The sequence below is a fragment of the Equus caballus genome, chromosome 11, assembly GCF_041296265.1.
Source record: "Equus caballus isolate H_3958 breed thoroughbred chromosome 11, TB-T2T, whole genome shotgun sequence".
Lineage (NCBI taxonomy): Eukaryota > Metazoa > Chordata > Mammalia > Perissodactyla > Equidae > Equus > Equus caballus.
This window is the reverse complement of record NC_091694.1, coordinates 54,182,867-54,202,086: the sequence shown is the minus strand read 5'-3', so window position 1 is coordinate 54,202,086 and position 19,220 is coordinate 54,182,867. Positions and strand designations below refer to the sequence as shown.

The window sequence follows — 19,220 nt, the reverse complement described above, 5'->3', positions numbered from 1 at the left end:
AGGCCAGCAGCCACGCTCACGCGCTCACGCTCTGGCCTACACATGTGCCCTGAGAAAGGACGCTGAGACCCTGAGGCCAGAGAGGCTTTCTCTTTATGATACATCTTTAACAAGCAAAATCTCCTTTAATCATACAAACAGGCACTCCTTTGACTTCTAAGAGTACAATTTTTGAGGGCTAGCTCATCAGCCCAGGGTGCTTGGCTCACAAAGAAATGAAGAAAGAGAGACAAACAAGTTTGGGCTCAAGCCTTTTAAAAGATGTAAATATAAACGGCCACTTGCCCAGGGACGTCCAGTGGTTTGCTGATAAATCTTTAACAGGCTCTTCTGGGACAAAAGGCTTCATCTGTAGCATTTGCCAATTTCTGTGGTGTAAATATTCCCAATCTTCCCACCACATCTGATTTCAAGCTACCAACTTGAGTGCACTGAGTTTTGGGGAGAGGGGTTTGAAACGAGTTGCACATGGCAGGCTCTCAGGAGCCACGGCAAGCCCGTCCACATGGGCTCCAGTGCACTCTGACTTCTCTTCCACATATATCCTCCTACACAGATCCAGACTGGCCACAGGCTGTACTGTGCCAATCCTGCCCCTGTGGCCAGAGAAGAGAGCTCCCCATTAGTCTTTATCACCCTTGTTCTTTTCCCTCCAGAGTACTGATGATTCCTGTTTTCCAAGGTTTTTCATGGCCCAATCAGTTCCACTTCAGACAATCTTGTTCCCACACTTTTCCCCACCTCCTTTTAACCTCCTGCTTTACTTCTCACTGTTTTCCACTTCGTGCCCACTAATCCAGGAATATTTCTTTTCCTCTCCCTCTCTTCAGTCCATGAGCGAGCCCAAAAACTACCCTGATCATGACTAATAAGAATAATACACATAGTATAATTATTAGGATAAAGAAAGACAGATGCTCTGAAATTAAACTAGAAATGAGAAAATCAGTTGCCAGGTGCTAAAATATTGTTATTCTCTGAAGATCCCACCAAAATTTCTGACCACATCTCTACCGAACTTCACTAACCAAAATTTCTCTTCTTCCATCAGCGGAATTGAGTTATATATTTCAAGGATTTCTATTTTTACAGGAGTGTTTATCTGGTACTATTATAACGGTATTGTTTTTTCTAATTGCTTTTCATTGCCATCATATATTCTACTGCAATGAACTTTTTGAAGCTGGCTTAGGGAATGAAATCTTTTATAGCTATTCATCAACGTGCATAATTATAGTCTATTAATCTATTAACATGAAAAATATATTTGGGGCTCTAAATAACTAACTTATAAATATACTTTTACTACATTGTTTTATTTTAGAGCCTCAAATTTCAGTCATTTGCATACCTCCTTTACGATATTTATGTCTGCATACAACCTATACTATTACTTAATACTTTTTTCTAAATTTGCTCTCATTTTAACCTAGATAGAATTATATAAAATGAAAACTTTAAATGAAAAACTTGCATCATTTGCCAAAACAGAGTTACCTTTTCACATATGTTTTAATATATCTGTCCGTACGTTTCCCACAGTCACCTCGCACACCAATAGCGGCACACATCCTACTTTCTGGGACCCCTGTCCCGTTTGAACTGAAGTATAAATTGGGAGCAAGAGTTGATTCCTCTGGGACACAAAATCTCCCAGTGAAGCAACAAACTGAAGTCCCCAGAGGGACCTCGTTCCAAGCCAGCTTTCTGCGCTGGCCGAGAGGCCTCTGTGATAAGATTTCAGGGCCCAGCAGGACCTCCAAGACTAGCGACTTATGCCAGTTCTTCTCTGTCATGTGGCGCGTGTCAGAAGCTCCGCCATGGGAACTTTTGTTCTGGTAGATGGGTGGTTTCCAAACGCCACGCCACAAGGAGGAGAAGGTAGGACAAGGGATCAACCAGTGGGCTCTGGACTCAGGATGCTCCCCTCTTTAACAGAGCAAATATACCTTGGTTAGTTTTATATTTTGGACTTAGGACATTATATTTAAAGAAAGAGTTCTGATCGAGAAAGAAAGTTTGAAAGTCACTGCTTGGGTTAAGCTTACTTAACTCATATGGAATTGCAAACACCTTTAAAAGCACATTCTGAGCTACAATACTGAAGAGCCAGAAGAAGGTCTGAGAAGAGAAAGGGAAGAAGCAAAGTGCGCTGGTGAGGGGAGAGGAAGCCCTGAGAAAATGGATCTACTGCTAATTAGAGACTGCTTGCTGTGCAGTTTTGACAAGGGCCGATCTTGTCTGGTGCTCAGATGGCCAGGAAATTGCAGTCCCATCTGACAGTAGGAACAGAAAAAGCAGAATGGAGCTAGAAATGGAATAGAGACTTTTCAAAGAGCCAGAGGTGGAGGGACCTGAATTCCAGAGGTGAGAGATAACAACATGCATTTGTACAGTGTGGTACACTCAGTAAAATACTTCCACTTGCATTATCTCACAATGGCCCAGGGAAGTAGGTGGGAAGCGTTTGCACAATAACCATGGTATGCACTAAAGCTCAGAGAGGTTAAGTGACTTTGCTTGGGTCACAAAGCAGTGGAAATGCAAACAGAGCACAGGGTAACTGCTTTCCTGCTTCTAGATTTGGGATTCTTGCCAACATGTTAGCTTGTGTCAGGTTGGAGAGCTGTAAGGACTGGAAGCTGCTGAAATCAAAGAAAGAAGATAATTCAGCACTAAATCAGAAATGTGTCAAGCGTATTTACGAAAACACTTGCTGGTTCTCACCTGATACAACATCTCTGAACATGGCTTGGAAAGCTGGGAAGTAGCTGCTCTGAAGCTTGTCCAGGAGCCCAGCCACACCCCTCACCTGCATCGTTCTCAGCTGATTATAAATGTACTCCAGATCCTCAGACCTGCAACACCGTGGAGAAGACGAATCCAGGTGAATGTTAGGAAATGCAAATCACGCTGTCATGACCCACCCTCAGAGAGACAGAGGGAGCCCTGCCGCAGGGTGCTTCCACCGGAGGCCGCTCCAGCCCAAAGAGCCAGGACCTCTGTTCCCAGAACAGTGAGGGCAAAAGCCTGAGTCGGGAACACACGTTCAAAGGGGCCGCTCCAGGAGGTCACAGCAGGAACACTGCTGCAACCATCTGGTGGCTCAAAAGCTTGGCAGCTGGAGGCCATTAGCTCTTGCAGTAAGGTTTGGGGTGGGGTGAGAGGTGTTGTCAGAGCGAGGCTGCTGGAGAAGGGCCCACAGTAGGTCAACCAGATGGCCAGAAACCAGCCAAAAGGATGGGGCATCTCAGCATGGCGGTGCAAACAGGGCTGGAGCCCTACAGGCATGCCTGGTCATGTGACACGGACACTCTCCATTCAATGCAAGGACAGGGACATCTGCCTCAAACATCTGTCTGTCTCCTTTTGAGTAAAAGATTAATCAGCACAATGATAAATAGGAGCAAGGAAATGGGGAGGAAAAGGGGGAATGAGCAGGAGCAATGATTAGGTCTTTCTGGAACCCGATGGGGCTGGGCACAGTGCACGATGGGCTTAGTAGGGTTGTTAGGAGATTGTTAGTAGGGTTAGCCCTGCGAACAATCGGCCAGGACTCCGGAGAGGCTGTTCTGCAGCTGACTGCCAAAACCCCCCCTTTCTCTAGATCCTTACAAAAAGTGTGTGCATATACCCTTGACTGATCAAGGAGAAGGGTATAGATAAATAGAAGAAAAATATGAAAAAGAGTGAGTCAGTTTTTTACATGTAGTTGAAAGAGCCTTTAAAGAAACATCGGAAGACATACTGACTGTAGCCCAAGAAAGGAGGGGTGACTATTGAACCTGGGGGAAGCGTGCATCTCCTACTGCACAGAAAAACTATATTGACCCAAACTACACCGAGCTGTCTGCTCTAGGGGAGATGAGAAACACCCAGAAGTGGGACCAGCCTCCACGGCTGCCTCGCCCAGGCCTTGATCCTCCCTAAGACATCTGCTTCCCAGGGTTGGGGCACGTGCCCACCTGCTCTTCCAGAACTCCAGTTCCACCTTAGGAGTGGGGTTCTCCCCTTGGAGGAGTGGCTGGGAAGACTCCCTCTTGAGCACCACCTGGACTCGGTGGCTCCACTGGATCACTGCAGACTCAAGGGCGTAGATGACTGACTTATCCGTGGAATCCAAGCTGTGAAAGACACAACAAACCTCCTGAGCCACTGGAAGTAACTCAACACTGGGTGTTCCAAAACAGAATCCCAAATCTTTTAAAAGTAGGTGGGAAAGGAGCTCGTCGGGTGGTGTAGTGGTTAAGTTTGCACGCTCTACTTTGGGAGCCCGGGGTTTGCTCGTTCGGATCCTGGGAACACACCTACACACCACCCATCAAGCCATGCTGTGGCACGTCCCATGTACAAAGTAGAGGAAGACTGGCACAGATGTTAGCTAAAAACCAATCTTCCTCACCAAAAAAAAAAAAAAAAAAAGGTGGGACATTCCATCTAGGTTTTCTTAACCTTTGTTGAATAATAGACTAATGAGTAGTCAATGAAAAGTACAGATCCTCTCCATAGACAAAACACTTCTGCATGCATGCATATACAATTATTCATACAAAATATTGACAATTCAGGGGTTCACCAATATTCTGAAGACCAGTTTAAGAACTTTGAATCCTCTCAAGTCTTTCTGTCAATGCAGGAATACATTGGACAGAAAACATTCAGACAACCACTCCACCTCTGCTTGAACCCCACCGATGTCAGCAAGCTCCCTACTTGACAAAGCAGTGCCGTCCTCAGTAGGTCAGATCTCCCTCAGAGAATGTGGGTCTCTGCGTTGAACTATGTCTATCTCCCTGCAATTTCCTCTCTCTGGTCTCAGTTCTGACCTCTGCAGTAAGGGGAAACAAGTTACCTTCTTCTCCACAAAGCAAACCATCAGACATCTGAACAACAATAGAACCTTCACTTTGTCCTCACTTTTCCAGGGGAGAAGGGAATTCCCAAGCATTCCCCCACATACACCTTTTAAATAAATCAATACACAATAAATAAAGGAGGAATTTTTTGGAAGGAGTTAAAAATCAAAAATACATTTTGACTGCCTTTTCGCAAAGTCTTAACTCGAAATTGTTCATGCCAAGAACCCAGGACCTGAGTGACAAAGAAAGAGTCCATCATTCACGTTTTCATGCCGGAAACTCATCTTCATTCAATTTAATTAAATTCATATTTACTGAGCAATGATATGGCACAAGGGATTACGGAAGGTATTAAAGGAGAAGATATTCACCTCCCTGAAATATGATCCAGCCTTTTGGGAAATCATCAAATTTGAACAAAGGGAGACAAACTCAGCAATGATTAGATACACATACCTCAATTGTTATTATGTTAAAACACAAAAGGAACAGGAAAAGGGTAATTTGAATTTATTTATTTTGAAAATGTAATATTTTTCTTAAACCACAATGTTTTCCACTTAACTGGGACATTGCTGCAAATTAGATATGTAGCGAATTCCAATAGCAAAAACTTATTATAAAGTACACTGCCAACCCATGCATTACTTATTCTTCAGATCAAATCATGGGCTCTGAGTATACAATGATGACAGCAATACATTGGAAAACTGCTGGCATTAGGGCAGCCTGAATTTGTGTAGGAAGGTGGCCTGTTGTCACAAACACACAGAAACGCTGGGTAATCTCAGGCACGCGTGGCCAGTTGGCATTTGGGAATTTGCTCATCTTGTTTGATGGAGGTCATCCAACTTGGAAGTCACCCACTTCAGCTTCCATTGTGACCTCCTTCCCCCAGATTATCCTTGAAGGTACATGTCTAGTACCTCCTGGACATCAGCAGGCCTTGCATTTTTACTCTTTTGGCCAATTCCCAATCTCAAGTCTCCATAACTTGATCATAATAGCTACCATTTATTAAACACTGTTAACACTTGGCACTGTCCTAAAAACTTTACAGATGTCATCTCACAAGAACCCTGAATATGATGTAGGTGATAAGGTCATCTCCTTTTTACAAATGAGGAAACTGAGGCTGGGAGAGATTAAATGATTGCTCCCGAGTCACCTGGCCAGTAAGTGGCAGAGCCTGGATTAAAAGCCAGGATCCAGAGGCTTTGCGCTAAGTTCTATATAACCTTGCATCATAGCCAATGACATTTCATTCACATATTCAAGAAAATGATAAAGATAGTGGATTCTATCATGGTCCTCCATCCATCCATGTTGCTACGTTGAGCCAACAAAACATCTTAATTTCAGGATCTAAAACATCAAGAAGATGATTGTCTTACAACTGCCACTAATGGCTTAAAATGAAATCATCGCGGACATTTTTATTTTGGCAACCCAGCAGATGAAATTCTTTTCTGTGTTTGGGAAATTCCCTTCACCTTAAGCATCTTGTTAGGAGCAACTCCCCCTACCTCCTCCCAAAAAGAAATACTGGGTAGAATATAAAATATACATATCAGTTAGATACATAGCCTGGCTTGAAAGAAACAGAAAAAATCCCCATGGGACAGAAACAAAGATAGCATGTAACTTGAATGGTAAGTGGAAGCTGAAGGTGGACATAACTCCTAAAAAGAGAAGAGGCTGAGGTTTTGATGCCTATCCAGGCATAGGAGGCATGGACTTCAAGCTCCAACAGAACCAGATTGGTTTCTATTTGAAAAAAAATCCGCAGGACCTAAAAGACGTCTCCAGCTGCTGGGGGAGAAGGGTCTGGAACTGAAACAAGAGCCACCAGAGTTACTTCTGTGACATCACGTGCCAGGTAAATGCTGGGAAGAGGCACGGCTATCTCGCAAACTGGACCTGGGTCATTGCCAATGATGAGATACTGTCCTGATAAGCAAAATACTGAAATCTGTGTGGCTGCTCTCAACGCTGAAATAATTCTGAGCGGAAAAAAAGGCCATGTTGTTGTGATAACCTCAAAAGACTTCAGGCAGCGGGATTGGGGCGAGGGTAGTAATCAGCACAAAACATACAGTCCGAGGACGTTGGCAAACAGAGCAGACAGTGGGCTCTGTGCAGAACGAGGAGACATGCAGAGTCAGGAACAGAAAAGTTGTAAAGAAAACATTCAGATAAACCAGCATCTCCCATATCTCAGAGTCCCACATGGCCAGGCTGGCAGTACTCACATGGTCTCCTTTTCAGAATCCACAAGCTCCATTTTCTCTGAGCCTACTGGAAGAGGCAACAAAGTTTTCCCCTTCACCTGCTCGAGGATAACCAGGAGGTCGCACTGGAGGCTGTGGGCGTGCCGTTGGACATCTTGACAAACAACATGGGGCCAGTCTAGGTGATTCTTCTGATTGGCCAAGACGGGGATAACGACCTGTAACAGAGGTGCACACGAATAAAGGCAGGCATTCTCCTTCCGAGAACTTAAAGAAAGACTATTCTGAGAAAGGCCCAGAAAGCTACATGCGTCCTTTTACAAGCCACTGTGCTGTGAGGCCTAATACTAAGAGCCAACATTATGGACTGCCTTGACATCTGGGAAAACTGGGAAAGCCTCGAGTAACCTCCTCCCAAGTTTCCCGCCTGACTCTGCTCCTGCAGATGAAGTCCCTTAGCCAAACAACCCTCCTTATCAAGGGGAGCAGGCACAGTTGCTGCTTATCCCTGAGTAGCAGGCTTCAGCTCCCTGCCTGCCTGCGGAATTTTCAAACAAGCCAATCCCATCCTCCCACAGGAACCAATGGGCACCACATCCTCCTTATACTACAAAGCTTACCTCCCACAGCCCCTGGTTGTTCACTCTACCCAAGTACAACCTGCACATGGCCCTGCATAGCACAGCATCCTCCCACTCTGGGCTGTGACTGTACGTGACTAATAAACTGCTGTCAGTCTCATCTCTCCAGTGTTGTATGTTTGGCCATCCCCATAGCCCTGGGGCAGGAACCCCTCCCTCATCAACAGGGTGCATAGGAGGTTACTGAAACTGTCACAAGGCCAGAGGCAAAAAACAGGACAAATGCAGGTAAGGATGACCAGCTGTCTATAGGTGGTATGAGGGGGTATCTTAAAAAAGGAAGCAAAGTTGAGGATCTTGAATCTATCTGTAGGGTGAACATTAGTTGGTTTTGGCCACTCGACATAGTTTCTCTTCACCTGGTACCAGTCTCCAGATCCAGAGGTGGACATGTGGACAAATCTGAGGCAACAAGCGTCAGGCCAAAGTCTCTTATCTGAACTTCTCGAGGAAGAGAATTTTTCTCCTTTCTATGAGTCTGGAGCTATTGGTGGCCATCTTACTACCATAAGGAGCCTTAGCATTGGGCCAGGATGCAGAAGGGAGAGTTTATAGATGCAGAAAGACCAGGTCCTATGACATCATTTGAGCTCCTAAATCAAGCTGCTCTTGAAGTCTCTGAGCTAGTTTAAACTGAGTTTTCTAACACTAGAAACTTAGAAAGTTGAACTAATAGGAACTCACTAGGAACATCTGCCTGTCAAAAGCTCACAACTAATGGAAAGGGAAAACTAGAATGAAAAACAGGTGATCAGGTAATTTGAGTAACTACCAAGTAAATAATGAAAAGGAACTATGGACTCATATGGTGGATTGGGTTCTGTATATGGTCAATAAGCCCATCTGGCTATGAAATAGAATCCCCGGACCCAGCACGTGAAATCCCGGAGGATGATGCTTGCCTGGTCGGTCTGGAAACAACCACTGAGCTGAGCACTTATGACAACAGGTGAACAGAGAGTGCCAGGAAATAATGTCACCAATTGAGCTCTTCTCACATTCATGTCAAGAAAGGACCCTTTGGACCCAGGGCAGAGGGCCTGACGGGGAGAGAGGATGAACTGTGGGTTTGCTTCCTAGGGTCTGGCATATAGGAAGCCCTCATTGGAGTTTCATAGAAAAACTGAATGTATGTTGTTTGAAGAAAAAGTGGTAGGTAGGTTTGGGGTTGGATTTTGGAGGGCTCTGAGTGATAGAAAAATAATGAACATGAACTCTCCATGAAATGAAAAGCTACTCAGTCATTCAGTCGATGAATATTTGTTGAGTATCTACTATGTGGTAGCACTGTTCCAGGTGCTGGCCAGGCACATCAGTGAACAAAACAGACAAAGATTCCTGACCTCATGATTCTATGGGAGAGACAGTCAAGAAACAAGAAGTTCTGTGAAAAAGGAAATAAATAAAGCAGGTGAGGAGGATCAGGAGTGTGGGCTGGAGGGGTTGCAATCGTAAATGGAGTGATCTATGAGGGCCTCATTGAGAAGGTAACGTTTGAACAAACACTGGGAAGGATAGGACAAGGGGGAAACAGATCCTTGTGGAAAGTATATTGCAGGCAGAAGGAACAGCCAGTGCAAAGGCCCTGAGGTAGGATCATGCCTAGTGTGATAAAGGAGCAGTATGGAAGTCAGTGAAACTGGAAGAGGGTGAGCAAGAAGAGTCAGGGTGAGTAAAAGGGGTTGGATCACATGCAGCCCTGCCTGTAGGATTTTTTTAATTAATTTTTTTTTTAAGATTGGCACCTGAGCTAACAACTGTTGCCAATCTTCTTTTTTGTTTTTTAAACCTTCTCCCCAAAGCCCCGAGTACATAGTTGTATATTCTAGCTGTATGCCTGCCTGTAGGATTCTGATTTTTACTCCCAGAGGAATGGAAATCATTGAAGGGTTCTGAACAAATAAGTGACTTGTTATGACATCTTTTTTGGTAGACTCACTCGAGCTGCTATGTTGAGAATAGACTCCAGGAGGCAAAAGTAGAAAAAGAGATCAGTTAGCAAGTTATTGCTACAATACAGAAGACAGTGGCTTAGCACAGGGGTGTAGTGATGGGAATGATAAGAAATGGTTTGATTCTATATAAATTTTGAAGGCTTAGCCAATATGATTTCTTTATTTTTTTTGCTGAGGAAGACTGGCCCTGAACTAACATCTGTGCCAATCTTCCTCTGTGTTGTGGGTTGCTGCCACAGCATGGCTGACAAGTGGTGTAGGTCTGCTCCCAGGATCCGAACCTGCAAACCCAGGCCACCGAAGCAGAGCATGCCGAACTTAACCACTAGGCCATGGGGCTGGCCCCGATATGATTTCTTAATGGATTAGTTGTGGGGTTGTGAGAAAAAAAGAGGAGTTGGGATGACCAAGGGTTGGGACTTGAGCAACAGGAAGAATAGAGCTGCCATTAACTAAAGTGGGGAAGAATAAGGGTGGAGTAAGCTTTTTTTATTTTAAAGATTGGCCCTGAGCTAACATCTGTTGCCAATCTTCCTCTTCTTTTTTTTCCCTTTTCTCCCCAAAGCCCCAGTATATAGTTGTATATCCTAGTTGTAGGTCATTCTAGTTCTTCTATGTGGGATGCCACCACAGCATGGCTTGATGAGTGGTGTGTAGGTCCATGCCCAGGATCCAAACTGGCGAACCCTGGGCCGCAGCAGAGCAGAGCATGCAAACTTAACCACGTGGCCACAGGTCCGGCCCCCTGGAGTAAGTTCTTGAGGGAAGACCACGAGTGTGTTTTTGGACACGTTAGAATTTGGTATATTTATTGGACTTCTAAATGGGGACATTGAGTTGGCAGTTGGATATGGTAGTTGGGAGTTCAGAGGAGCAGAAAAGGCTGGAGATAACAAACTTGTGAGGTGTCAGATACAGATGGTTCATAAAACTCTGAAACTAAATGAGCATCCCCAGGGAACTGAGTACGTATAAAGAAGAGGAGATGTCAAAGGCCTGAGTCCTAGAGCTCTCAGTGCTAAAAGTTGGGAAGAAGAGGCGGTATCATCAGTGGAAACTGAGAAGGAGTGGCCATCGTGACAGGGGAAAAACAGAAGACAGATGTCCTGGAAGGCAAGTGAAGGAAGTGCTTCCAGAAGGACAGGGTCATCACGAGCTCGAGCTCTGCCAAGCGCTGCCCACAGGTCAAGCGGGAAGAGGACTGGCAAATGGCCATTCGATTTAGTCAAGAGGCAGTCATTGGTGACTTTGATAAAGTTCTTAATTTCTCTTCTGTTTAGTGTGAGGCTAAGAGCCTAATGAGTGAGTATAAGGTAAAATAGGAAAAAAATGGAACAGAGCAAGAGTAGACACATATTCTAGACATCTTTCTATAAAGGGGACCATAGAAATGGGATGAGAACTGGTGGGAGGAAAGGGGATTTTTGTCTGATGGGAATTACCTAGTGGAGAGGGAAAAAATAAGAAGGTAGGAGAGAGGGGAGCCTTGCTGGGGCAACCTCCTTAAGGAGATGAGAATGGACAGGATTCAGAGCAAAAGTGGCAGTTTTAGTCTTAGGGTTGGCATCAGAAGGCAGCAGACAGTCCATCTGTAGCGACGGAAGGGAGGGCAGAGTATATGAGCACAGATATTGGCAGATGGGGTAGATTAAGAGTTTGTGAAAATTTTATTCTATTGTTTCCATTTTTTTAAAAACAAAGTAAGAAGTAAGAGCATCACAAAGTGAGGTTTGTAGAGATTTTGGGCATTTGAGGAAAAAAAGAAAGTGTGCAATAGTGATCTAGAAGAGCAAGAACATAATTAAAATAGGAAGTATGGGATGTTGGCTGGGAAGCAAAAAGACCTGCTGGAAGTCCAGGCTCATGAATTTAAAGTGGCACCAGTTGGTTTTTCTCTAGCCCCATTCAGCTTCCCGGGTGCAGGAATGGAGTAGACAGAGTTGGGTTTCAGCAGGATTGTGGTTTTGCCAAACAAGTCCCACAAAGCAAGGGAGAGGCCAGTAAGTCAGGAGCTTATGCCAGGGAATGATGATGATGAGGATAACGATGGAGCCCGGCACTCAAGCTGGGTAAGCGGGGGAAGAACAGGGGTGTGCATGAGGGACAGCGGGAAGACGGCAGGATCAAAGAATTGGAGGTGCCAGCAGGGTCACAGGCTTGTTGAATGGGGATATTAGAGGGAGTGAGCAGGAAAAACAGGAGTAATAATCAGAGAAAGAGGAGGCTGAAAGTGGATCATGAGGGGCTGGTTTGGTAATGCAAGGTCTGGGACTGGCCACGGGAAGAAGTGGTTGAGATGGAGAAGGGGACAGGACCACTGGAGGAAAAAGCTTCAAGGAGCCCAGAGGCCAGGTTATTGGAAGGATCATTTATGTGTCTGTAGAAATAGCCAGATGGTAAGAGAGGAGTGAAGTTGGGGAGCGCCACAGGAGCCAGGAGCCCAATCGCGGAGAAGTGAGGGCAGTGCCGTCAGTGCACGACACAGCAGTGAGGAGAGAGGGTGGCTTCGTCTGATGGCCTGAGATTCAAATGATATTTTTTGATATGAATCTAGAAGCAGCAGGAGGGGCAAGGGGGACACCTATCCCACTTCCAGGCTCAGAGGTAGAAGAACTGGGGGGGAAATACAGCTGGATTCTCCAGGAAGAGCCAGGTCTGGGTAGAAGTTGACAAGGATGAGTCAGAGAAGGTTGGAAGCTTTTAAGTGGGATGCAGAGTGAGAATAATTCCTGTCCTTTCTGGAATACCTACAGCATAACACACTCTAGTCCAGGTGTCCTACTATGTTATTTCTAAGATTCCTGAGAACACTGCAAAGTCGTCTGACCCTGACAGAGGTGAGCTAACCTGCTCCCGTCACACTGGTGAATTTGACAGAACCAGGATTCGAACCCAGGTCCATCAGACTCCAAATCTCACGCTCCCCTCCCAAAACACAAAACCGCAAAGTGGCACCCAAGTTCCAGAGCTCTAGGAAAAAGAAGCTGGCAGCAGGGCATAAAGTGACTGGGAGGAGGAGGAAAGGGAACAGAACTCATTACTAAATTCCGTCAATTCTTTCTTAGAAACGTTTCCTGGATGCATTTTTTTAACATTTTTTACCTCGTACTAGTGTAACAGGACAACAATAATGTTAAAGTTTATAACTTTCTTGCCTCATCAGCATCACCCCTTGCCTACCCCCCACTCCCCAACACAACACAGGAAAGACATCTCTCAGCCAGCTGATTCTTTCCAGTTTAGTGCTGCTGAGTGGGGAGGTGGGAGCACGAGGGGAGCCCGCAGCCCGAGGCTACACTGATCCACTGGTGGAGAGGAGAGCTGGCAGGAGAGCTGGGAGGGGAGGGGGGCGCCTGGGGACAGGAGGGGAGCAGGGTTCTGAAGTGACACTGGATCAGCTTCAGGACGTGTAAAAGAAGCACATGGGAGAGGAGAGGGTTGAGTGGCCCAAGGATTGCTGTTAGAGGTTTTGAGAAATGAAGGCAAAGGCCTGGAGGTATTTTAAAAATAAATTAGTTTCTTTAGATTTTTAAATAGATAATAAATTTACATGGTCCAAATCTTAAAGGTGCAATAACTTTTACAGTGGAAAGTAAGTCTTCTGCCTACCCCCGTACCTCAATCACCTGGTTCCCCCGGCCTGTGGACCACCCTGTTAGAGAATGTTTTTCCTTCCTGCCTTCCTTCCTTCCTCTCCCACTCCCTCTTTTCCTTTATCCTTTCCTTTTTCTCCCCTCCTTCTCTCTCTCCTTCCTTCCTCCCTTCCTCTCTCCTTTCTCTTTTTATCAGAAGTGGTAGCATACTATACACACAATTCTGTACCTTTAAGAAAATTATCTTAAATTGCAGCATTATTCACAGCAGTCAAGAGGTAAAAGGAACCTAAATGTCCATCCACAGAAGAGTGGATAAAGAAAACGTGGTCTATACATACAATGGAATACTATTCAGCCTTAAAAAGGAAGGGAATTCTGACACATGCTACAGCACGGATGAACCTTGAGGACATTACGCTAAGAGAAATAAGCCAGTCACAAAAAGACAAATACTGTATGATCCCTCTTAAATGAGGTACCCAGAGGGGTCAAATTCATAGAGATGAAAGTAGAGTGGTGGTTGCCAGGGGCTGGGGGAGGGGGAAGTGGAGAGTTGTTTAGTGGGTGTAGTTTCAGTCATGCAGGGTGCTGTGGTGGGGGGTCGGGGGGGGGGGCCCGAGGATTTGTTGCACAACAATGTGCACAGGATTATCCATATTCCACAGTACTTTTGGAAACTGTTGGGAGAGTGAATTTTATCTTATGTGGGTTTTTTGCCACAATAAAAAAATTAAGAAATTGTTCCACACCAATCGTTCCTTTTCATTATAGATGGACCTTGTTCATTCCCCCAGTCCTCTACCAATGCACATTCAGTTTGGTCCAATCTCTTTCAATGCACCAGTGAAAATTCTGGACCATGTGAGGATTTGAATTGTTTCAAAATTACTTTTGCTTGCTGGACCGTATTTCCTAGGCCATGACACAACTCTGAGATGGAGCCGTGCTCCAAACCCCCCACCCCCAATACACGAGGTGTAGTTCTATCTCCCAACCTTTGTTCACTCTGCTCCTCACACCTTGAAAGTTACCTTGCTCTTTATTTATCCTATTCCTTCTCTCTGTTTGGGAGCCAGTTCAGCACTTGAGGCTAAGTATGGATCTCAGACCACATGCATCTCTCTCTCCTCTGAACCCAATGGCACTTCTTTCTATTATTATCATTCATTAGGGCATTTGATCCAAGCTTGGACTTCTGTAGCGATGGTGTTCAGACAATGCACAGCAGTAAAGCTGAAATACTGAAATACTTCCCTCTCTACTGAGAAACCTAGTTTCCTTGGGCCCCCTGAGAGCTCCTCTGTCACCCTAGCCCCTTCCCTGGAAACCCCCCACCCATAGCTTCCTGAGAAAGCAACTGTAGGGCTGACACTTGATAGAGCTGGGCGCCTGCAGGATCTGGTTCCAGCACTGGGGTCGACTTTAGGTAAGCTCTACCTCCACCTCAGTGACACTAGTTTTGGATAAATATATGATTAATTTCATGGGTGAGATCTTGTCTTCTATTTCTTTTGTATTCCCCATAGCACCTATCACACGAAATATAGCCAGTACTCTGTAAATACTTATTTCACAACCCGCAGGATCCAGGGCATCAAGCCTCCATCAAGCACACACACCAGACTTGCAGAGAAGTTCACTCCCATGCCAGAAAGGCCTAAATGCCCCAAGACTCTCTCCTGGGTACCCCCTCGGAAATCTGCATTCTCCAGGCTTCCGCTATGGTGCCACTGAAGCACCCCATAATCCACATCTCCAGGGACCTTCCTCCCTGAGCTCCAGGCAGACCCCTCCAAACGTCTGTTGGATATTTCCAATTGGATGCCCTAACTTCTTGCCTTGGCGCAGAGATGACCTTTAGTAAATGGTTGTGTGACGAACGAATGAGACGAACATCAAAACCAAACCACCTCCCTCTTCGAACTCTTCTCCGGAAGTAACAACTGTTCCTAGACTTTCAGCTCCTCCGCCTCCCTGACCCAATAGAAATGACCCTCTGTTCACCACTTCCCGTCTTCCCCAGTCCCAGGTTACAGGATGAATCGATTAGAGAGACCGCCTTAAAAGGAGCTCAGGACCTAGGCACTCTTCAGACTCCAGCCTCCCCTTGCCTTAGGCTTGGACACAGACCAGGGCTGAAGGAAGCCTTAGCTCCTTCGCATGCTCACTGTGGCATGGCCCCTACTCAGATTCCCCTCAGCTCCCATCTAAACTCACCCTCCTCTCAGATGCCATCTCCAGGCCTGTTTCCATCCAGCTCCGCCCCCTCTCTGGCCCCGCCCCCACCACCTCTCACTTCCCTTGGACTCCTCAAACTCCCCTTCAAGCCTTCCCGCTCCCGTGGCCCCGCCCCTCTACATCTGGCCCCTCCCCTCTGGCACCGCCTCCGCCCATGTCTCCGCCCCCTCCCCCTCCCCAGTTGCAGCCGGCGCGGGGCCACCAACCCACCCTCACCTCGGAGAACAGCGCGGCCAGGTGCTCCAGAGGCGCCGCGGGCACGTCCCCGCAGAGCACTGCGCCGCGGAGGCTGTTGGGGCCCGGCGGCTCGGGGCTGGTGCGCAGGAAAAAGAGCCCCTTAGCACGAGGCGGGCCGGACTCGGGTCCCGCGTCCAGCCCCGGCCGCACCGCCAGGCCCCCGGGCCCGGGCCGCACCACCAGCAGCGGCCGCGGCCCCTCCGCAGCATCGTGGCCCAGGAAGGCGTGGAGCAGCTGCTCCGCCTCGGCCGTGCCCGCGCAGCGCTCCCACGCGCCCGCAGCCGGCCGCAGGCTCTGGGCCACGCAGGCCCCCAGGAGTCGCAGTCGCGGGTCCGCGCCGGGCTCCTCGGCCGCGTTCTGCTCAGCCAGCGCGGCCCGCTCCTCGGCGCTCGGCATCGCGCGGCCTCCAGCTGCAGTGGTTTCCCTGGCGACGGGGACGCGGCCGGGACTCCCTCCCCCGCTCCCCTCCTATTGGACACAGGCCTCCCGGCCCCGCCCCTTCCAGTCTAATAAGGTAGGAGAGGGACGGCGGGGGAAGGGGCGGGCTCGCGTCGCCGTTGCTAGGAAACTAGCGGAAGCTCCTATTAAATGTCGGTCTTTTGGGTGAGAGGTGCGCAAGGGTGACTGTCCAGGGCAATGGTTTATTGATGGGGGGCGTGGAGGGGTGGTCAAGGATATGAATGCTGTGAAGGATCCTGCTGGCTACGGTCAGATTAAATTCTTTACAGGTCTCCAGACTCTGAAAATATTATGGTTCTCCTGCCAATTCCCCAAATGTGTAACTCAAACTTGAAAACAGTGTCAAATCATAAAATAGATGTAAGGGAATTCACTGAAGTTTTTAATTTCTTTTCCACGATAACTTAAATACTTTAGAACTGTGCTTATGTGGCTATTGAGCATTTGAAAGTACTGGTGCGACTGAGCAACTGCATTTTGTGTTTAATTTTAATTAATTTGAAATCAGTCACATGTGGCTAGTAGCTATCATACTGCATAGCTCAGCTTCAGAATTTTAACATCAATTATAAAAAAATAAAAGGTTTTTTAGGCTCCTGCTTTATCCATGCCTTAAGTGTGTGCTTAATCTAACAAATGGGGGCTCAAACTGTGAAATCACTTTGATTTCCATGAGTTTGGCCCCAATCAGTTCTTCTTAAATGCAGCAAAGCACTTTTCCGTATGCAGGATGTTCAGAGCCCCGTCCCTGCCGTATATCTGGATCTTGTTTTTGAAAAGGGATATTGTGAAGCACCTTTGCTGACCTCAGAAAGTAGCACTTGTTGCCTGCTGAATCCTTCTCCACGATGAGGATATAAATAGGTTGGCCCTTTGCATGCATGTAAGGTGAGAATGGGACAAAGAAAGGGACAACCTGGGCATCAGGAGGCCTGCAGGTCTGAGATGAGTTCCCCTCTGCCCTACCGCCCTGATTTTAGTCACCAACCAGAGACTGCAGTTTCTGGGTAAAAGGGGTGTTCATAATGGGCTTAAAAGGAATATTAACAGAATAAGCATTTATCAAAGGTAGCTTGGCTAACAAGAGCCCCTCGGGAAAAACTAGTAGCTGGAAGGTAAAATGATTGATTTCATGATAACTGGGGCACAGGAGGTGGTATGATCAACAGTGTTCACGTTAGAAAATGGATCTTTATGTTTGTAAAGAGTGTTTTATCATTGCTAGATTAAACAGCGTTGTTGGGCCAACTATGAGTACGGAGACAAAACAGAGGCACTAAAATGATTTTTAAGATGAATTTGAAAACTGACATTTCAAAAAAAGCATCATGGGAAAATAGAGATGTGGGAGGCCTCTTACACACATCGTAGTTTTGTAGTTTTTATTTTGCACATAGCAAGGCATCATTATTGTTTTAATGCTTAAGGCCTCCAAATGTGTCAATCCTCATCATGCTTTATAGAGAGAGTGAATTCAGGCCCATTAACTTCCTGTAAACCTTTCAAATAAAGTTTCTAATACCCCCACCATGGTCTATTTTGCCCTTTGTCCTTTTTGTCCCTTTGCCTCAATATACAGAAAAGTAGAAACATAGGAGCTTGTGAAGATGACTTGAAGGTGTCTGTCTGAGAGTGACAGCTCCAGAACACTGGCAATCCCAGCTTTTGCTTTTTTTTTTTTTCCAACAGCACAGCTTATCTCCATTTTAGAAGGAGATTTAGGGGCATCTATTTGGGATTTATTGAAAACAATCGACATTGTCTTTATATTGTGTAATTATGGTAAGGAAAATAAAATTACAAGTGTATTAGCTATCTATTACTATGTAACAAATCACCCTAAAAGTTATCAGCTTAAAATAGCAATACACATTTATTATCTCACATAGTTTATGATGGGTCAGGAATTTGGGAGCAGCTTATCTGGATGGTTCTGGCTCAGGATCTCTCAAAATGTTTTAGAAAAGATGCATCCTCTTGCTTGACTGGGTCTGGAGGAGCCCCTTCCAGGATGGCTCACTCACATGGCTGGTGAGTCAGTGCTGGCTGTTGGCAGGAGGCTTCAGTGTCTCAGCACATGGGGCTCTCCGTTGGGTGCTTGAATGTCCTCATAACACTATGGCTGGCTCCACCTAGACCAAGTGATTTAAGAGAGAGCAAGGCAGAAGCCACATTGTCTCTTATGACCTAGTCTTAGAAGTCACACACCAACATTTCTGCAATAATGCTATTAGTTTCAGAGGTCCACCCTAGTCAATCTAAAAGAGAACTACACCAGGACGTGAATACCAGGGGACAAGAATTGTTGGGTTCCTTCTCAGAGGCTGGCTACTACAAAATGTGTCAAGGAAGATGTTGAATTTATGTAACTGTTCAGATGAAATAATTTCCATTTTTAAATTAGAAACTTGAAGTTGCTTCCACGAGCATAGCATTTTTTTATATAAGAGTTTTTGCTTGAAGTGGCTATGCCCAGTTCCTGTTGAACATTTTTCAATAATAATCTCTTTAAATTCTGCATAGTCATCATTGACAATAAATTTGTTCACACAAGTAATGCAAAATTTAAAGCCTTTTACAATCATTCAAAAATGAACAGTTGATATTATATTTACAGAATCTAACAGCTCTTTCTTTTCTTCCCTGACAAATATTATGTTGAAATTTCTTGTGATCTTGCTAATGGATATTGAATCTAAATCAACTTTTCCATATCAAATATTCAAAATAATGATGAAATTTTAATTCAAAGGATGTGCATGCGTTGTTAGAATAGTTTCCTTTTGACCATCTTGGATGCCACTAAATGAAGACATCAGACACAAATGGGCAGATGTATTGGATACATGTATAGAAGGAGAGGACAGGCTACTCGGAGCTCCATCCAGGAGACATGTAAAGGAATATTAATTGGTCCATTGTTCATAAGAGCAAAATCATGGGGAACAAACCAAGTGTTCATCAGTGATAGGATGGATAAATAAATTGTGGTGTATACTATTCA

At 45.7% G+C, this 19,220-nt stretch overlaps 1 protein-coding gene across 10 annotated transcripts in view; it reads right to left on the bottom strand.

Annotated features, from left to right (window-relative positions):
- The window catches only part of DNAH9 (dynein axonemal heavy chain 9), a 319,325-nt gene extending 303,139 nt beyond the window's left edge, over nucleotides 1–16,186 (bottom strand). For 5 of the 10 annotated variants that reach the window (XM_070226560.1, XM_070226561.1, XM_070226562.1 and 2 more), the window contains exons 1-4: nucleotides 15,737–16,184; nucleotides 7,112–7,308; nucleotides 3,966–4,124; nucleotides 2,728–2,858 (exon numbers count right to left, since the gene is read on the bottom strand). In XM_070226560.1, the coding sequence (XP_070082661.1) occupies nucleotides 2,728–2,858; nucleotides 3,966–4,124; nucleotides 7,112–7,308; nucleotides 15,737–16,153 (904 nt within the window). In that variant the 5' untranslated portion in view covers nucleotides 16,154–16,184. Of the gene's footprint in view, nucleotides 1–2,727; nucleotides 2,859–3,965; nucleotides 4,125–7,111; nucleotides 7,309–15,736 lie in introns of all 10 variants that reach the window. The other 5 variants (XR_011423083.1, XR_011423082.1, XR_011423084.1 and 2 more) reach the window with 2 other exon arrangements.
- Nucleotides 16,187–19,220: the final 3,034 nt, after the last annotated feature.